General features: G+C 46.8%; 1 protein-coding gene across 1 annotated transcript in view; it reads left to right on the top strand.

Annotated features, from left to right (window-relative positions):
- Positions 1 to 6,020, top strand: part of LOC106812265 — a 48,726-nt gene that overhangs the window by 18,363 nt on the left and 24,343 nt on the right. The window contains exon 2 of the mRNA XM_014816470.1: positions 2,671 to 2,755. Coding sequence (XP_014671956.1) covers positions 2,671 to 2,755 — 85 coding nt within the window. The remainder of the gene's footprint in view (positions 1 to 2,670; positions 2,756 to 6,020) is intronic.

Below are 6,020 nucleotides of genomic sequence, written 5' to 3'. Positions count from 1 at the left end.
TCCATCCATCCATCCATCCATCCATCCATCCATCCATCCATCATTCCTTCTATTCATCCATCCATCTATCAATCCATCCATCTATCTATCAATCCATCCATCCATCTATCCATCCTTCCATTGGTCTATATCCATCCATCTATATATCTAAGTGAATTTTAAATATATATATATATATATATATATATATATATTAGAAATATATTATACGTGTATATGTGTCACTTATTAGCATATGAACAATGAGATATAAATGAAAAACGTGTGTACCTGAGTATGTCAAGTCATAGAACTCTCGTTAGTACGTTCGTACGCCGGCACAATTCGCCGCCTGTGTGTGCATTACCGCACGGATTGAGTGCGCTCGCTCTCACTACATCTGGGGCAAGCCGCCTCTCTCGCGCGACTCTTTGGCGCAGGTGATCTTTATCCGGTGAGTGGCGCGTAATGGGAAAGACGATCAACGACGTGCACACAAGCAGCCGTAATAGGTCAGTCGGTATTCGTGGGACGAGAGTGGCGTGGGGGGGGGATTCCGTCTCGGTCGGAGATGTTATTCCGCTCACGTCAGATGCGGTGTGTGGGCGTAATAACCGAGAGACTACTGTGTGTGCTGTGTGCGTGTGTTATGTGGCTAGCGTTGGTTGATGTCGCTCGCTATAAGAATAGCGCATTGTGTCAATCCACGGTAACTTTCGGCGCGTGAGGTGAATGCAGCTCCGTGACTGTTGGCTATATACCAGTCGTGATGTGGTGACGGGCGATCTCTCCAGACATCATCAGGTGCAGACGTGTGGATGGGACGACCAGCTAGAACAGGTGCTTGCCGAACGCTTCAACGTCATACATTTTGCCGAGTATTTGTAAAGACATTCGTAAACTCACACACTCTCGCAAGCATGCACGCACGCACACATGCTCGCACGCACGCACGAACGCAGACACGCTCGCAAGCCCGCACGCACGCACGCGCGCACACATACACACACACACACACACGCGCACACGACACACACACACACACACGCGCGCGCGAGCGCGCACACGCCCCCCCCCCCCACACACACACACATACACATGACACTATGACAAATGTAATGAGAAAGTACATAGGCTATGACAGAATTTGCATTGGATACTTTATAAACTAACATTAGTGTTTACAATTCGTATATGTCAAATCGACGTTGAGTGGCCAGTTTGCCCTTCACACATATGTGCGCTAGCGAATCATATATATGGCGTACCTATTTTTATTATCGCTTCGATTCGAGAGGTTTTGTTCGGCTTCTGATCAGATAAGCAGATAGTCAGGTGACCTTGCGAAAATACAATACTCCGCGTTATTTCGCTATGTAATCTTCTCGCGAATGGCGAGGGAAATTTCTGCCTGCATCCTCGGTAGGTATACGTGTATGGTGAAGTTATCGAATGATCCCATGTATGATACACACACACACGCGCGCGCGTACACACACGCAAACACACCCAAACACACACACGCACGCACGCATATATGTATATATATATATAACGTTTCGGTTAACGGCGATTCTTCATCACGAAGTATCGGGGACTAGAACTAATAAGTGAACTCCGTACGCCTAAATATGACGACCTTCGTCTATAAATGAACTGTATGCATTCAAATTCACGAAGCGTAGTCTACGAAATTCAAACTATTCTGCGCGATAAATCGAACTGACGTGCCATGCATAGCGTACATCGTAATAAAAATCCGCTTCTATTCCCTGCTGTCCATTTAATTAGCAAATATGCTCGAGAATGCATTCTATTATTTCTTGTAATTCTTATATTTTTTGTATTCTTAATGTAGTTTAGTGTAAACCTCTCTGACGAACTGCAGCTGGTAATTGGTTTAGGTAGTGGGTCTACTCATTATGAGACAGTAGGAGAAGATTCTTTGTCATACTGTCGACCAAACGTCCATACTTAATGTGGGAACGATATATTTTGCGCTTAATTTCTTACTCTGCATAATATCCTATTCCTTATCATAATACACGTATACGCTGGCGCATGCACGGCAATCATGCCCATTGCGAACATGATTAGGAAATACTCTTCAGACGAAGCCGAGTCGGCCATAGGCCGCCGGTGATTGGCAACGACACCGCGGCATTTACGATATCGCTGAACGTGATTGGTCATTAAGCTGACAGTCGGCGATCGCAGCGCCGCGACTCGCCGAGGCGGCGCCTGTTATTCCGCGAAGATAAACGACGTACAGCCAAATGTTCTGACCTGCTAATCTGGGTTGATCGCGTCGTAAAGATGACACTGATGTGTTTCTGTATATATTGATATCCATCAATAAAAACAGCGGACAACGGGCAATTTGTGCTAGCTGCATGCGGTTACACGCGTAACACTTAACACGTTTATAGCTGATGGTGGGGATGATGATGATGATGATGATGATGATGGTGGTGGTGATGATGATGATGATGATGATGATGATGATGATGATAATGATGTTCATGATTAGGCACGCAACAAATAAGCGGCTTGGTATTTAGGACGAAGAACATTACAACGTTATTTTATACCTACTTACAAGACACATTCTACGTTCATCGCCCTAAGATCGCATTCTGGCAGTCCTGAGATGCGTCCTAAAGTTACCGGTTCTGCTTTTGTTTTCTTCAGAGCTAAGATGGGATTAGAGAAGAAGGGAAGGAAGCCGTACAATGCAAAGGACGAAGAATGGTTCGACGAGGACTCATTGTATACAGTACGTATGAATATTCACATGCACGCCGCAAGCCGTCACCTTAATGCATTCGTAGATTATCATGGGGCTTTAATATGGTCGCTGGCTTACTTACCTTTAACTAACGACAGAATAACTAATGTAATTTTATAAGTAAGGACGACGGACTGGGCATAGTCTGGCCGCATCGAGTCTTCTGCTAATTATCGCAAGGCAGTTACCCTCCAAATCAGCAACAACTGCAGATCCGTCGTAGAACCAACTAATATCCTTTTCTCTAGACATCGGGCGATTAATTGAGTGAAAATTTATATCTGGCTTATTATATAATATATATTGTTTATGGTACATGGACGCGGCGAACGCACTGTTTGCATTATTGACATACGTGAATGAAAGAGCTTACTCGTCGTGGTATGTAGTTAGGTATCGCCTAGTCAGATTACACGCACTGCTTATGGGGAATAATACGCAAATATACGCATAATAAATAACTGAATAATCACATTTGGGTTTACGCATGACGATAAAGTCCTCTTACATTGTGACTAAATGAATAACGCTGCTGTATTTTCTCGGCTCGCATTCGCCTGCTATGTGTCACATGCTTACACGCTCACGCGAGCGCGCACAACTGCATGCGTGTCGGGGCGGTGCCAACATCCTTGTGGATTCTTGTCACATCACAGTGATCGCGTACCAGCCTATTTCTCTCCGGAGCCTCTCCCGCGTGAAGGTGCCCAGCGGCTGGAACGACAAGCGAAGGACACGCAGCACCGTTGTCGTCTGTCCGACCGAATGCCGCGCGCTGTACACGTAGCGTTTGGGTCGGCGCTTGGCGGAAGGGATAATTTTTTTCCCGTGCCGAAAATGAGGAAATAATCTGAAATATCCGCAGATGATAAGTGTCGCGTCAGACGCGCCGATCAATTTTTGTCAGCGCGCATGCGGGAACAAGGTTGCGACGAGTCATGTGACGTAACGAGAGTGGGGGGTCGCGCCGAGCCATGTGACAAAACTATGGTCGCACGCTCGTTTGTTTGTTTGTTTAGTTGTTTTTTTTCGAGCGCGGAATATGGTTTCGTCGCGAAATGCGACCGACCTCGCGTTGTCTCGCATAAAAGGCACTGGCAATGTCACTGTAGTTCGTGGTCGCGCTCGCCACCGCAAGCGCACTGGCGTTTGTCACGCGTTCGCATGATGTTCGGGGAGGGGGCGGGTGGTTTCCCGAATAATCGCGAGTGCAGTCACCATGCGAGCTCGTTGGTGCGCGCGTGAAAGAAAGGCATTTGCAGCCGACGGATGAGCCGAGGCGCGCTCATGTGTACATCCTACCCAACCACGCGCATGCGCGTAGCGAGCATGACTAGCCGTCGTCGTCGGCGGCGGCACTTGACGCCCACGAGCGCAGACCTTTCATTTTCAACGCTTACTCGGTCAGTAATGTGCGCGCGCTTCTCGCCTGAATGGAGCGAGAAATCGTCGGTCGGCTGGTCGGGTCCCGCCCCACATAGCGGGTCAGGAACCTGCAGGCATGCGGTGTAGGTGAAGACACTGCCGCCGGCTCCTCTCGCCGTCTTCGCTGGGTTAATGCAATTAGTAATTGATGAACGTGCCCCATAGATTAACCCCCACAGAAATATATATCCACGCCGTTTATATCCGCGCGAGTTTAACAGACATGCGCGTTTACTGCCATGCTCGTCTGTTCGTCGTGGAAGTTGCCAACCACGCAAGCGAGCATTATTACTGTGCTCTAGGCAAGCATGTTTACTAGTGCTCGATATGCGGTTATTGGTCGGTGGTTTAGCTGACGTAATTGCACGTGGCCGGGATACTGCTTCTTGGCGTTTACGGCGCACATAAATTCCTCGTCTTCGTATAAATCATATATAGGTGTGTGTGTGCTATCGACAACGACGGTAACAATAACGAAACAAACAACGTCGACGCCCCAGAAATCCTTGAAAGGTCGCGTCCTCTAACAGCCTCTTTTCGAAAATAATATATATAATAATATAGGTAATTTGAAAGAACTGGTGAGTCGCTTTTTGCAATGGCACCGCATGACAAAGGTGCGTCTGCGCCTGCGCCTGTGTGACGACCGTCGCCATCTTTATATTGTGCCGGAAAAACATGTACTTGATGTAATTTATAGGGACAAAACATTCAAGTCCGTTCGGTTTCCGCGCAATAAGGTCACGCATAGTACACGTAAACTCTGGTTAGGGTTAGCGTTTGGTAGGTGAGCACACGTAAGGGGTTTAACAGCACGGTAATCGCTCGAGATTTAGTGGAAACTACGTACACTTTAGTTATAGGCGGGTTTTCAAGCGTGTGCGGGCGACGACTGTCACGTGCTTAATTCGTTGTTACGCAGTTCCTGCTCGCTGCGTTCGTTGATCTGCGCTCCAAGTGAAAGTTGCTGTAATTGGTAAATTTACCAATTGTGTTATTTTTGGTTAGAATCTATTTTTACGCTTAATAGCGACACCTGTTGCATCACGCCCTGAAACTCGTCTCCTGTCGACAATTACTAGACGAGATCTCGTTATTGCGAGTAAAGAATTCAAAACCCGCGCTGACTGTATCGCAATTATTGTAATTGGCTTGAGATTATGGTGAGATTAAAAAAAATGTGTGTGTGTGTGTGTGTGTGTGTGTGTGTGTTTATGTGTGTGTGTGCGCGCGCGCGTCCGGTGATGACTGATGAGGTCAAAAGTGTTTATGATGTAGACACGCAGTCATAAGTATGACCACATTTAATTAGAAATAGAAGAATGTAGAACACCGGTACATTTATGTGGGTCGACCGTGATATACATAGAAATATCAACTACCAATAATATGAATGCGATTGCCCTTAAGGACTAAACTAATTAAACTACTATTGATCGCATGTATACCTTGTACTTCTAACCGCACTCTGTGCGTCACTTTGTCTGTTCACTGTTCAGCCACCACTAGTCGCCTGCGAAAATCTCTATGACTAGGAATAGGGAATCGACCTCAGATAATAGCATCGCGATTATACAAGTCTTTGACTTGCGAAGGGGTTGACGTCCTAGAAATTGCACACACACACACACACACACACACACACACACACACACACACACACACACACACACACACACAACAAAAAGTAAGAGTACGACGTACTAGTAGAGACGTGTAGGTAGGGTAGGGGTAGGGTACGACCGGACCGACGACGAACGAACGACGTACGTACGTACGGAGGGTAGGTACGTACGTACGGTACGGTACGTACGTACCGTACCGTACG

This window comes from Priapulus caudatus, unplaced genomic scaffold, assembly GCF_000485595.1.
Source record: "Priapulus caudatus unplaced genomic scaffold, Priapulus_caudatus-5.0.1 Scaffold0, whole genome shotgun sequence".
In the NCBI taxonomy this organism is placed as follows: Eukaryota; Metazoa; Priapulida; class Priapulimorpha; order Priapulimorphida; family Priapulidae; genus Priapulus; species Priapulus caudatus.
The sequence above is the reverse complement of the archived record's forward strand: the minus strand, read 5'-3'. Positions and strand labels throughout refer to the sequence as shown.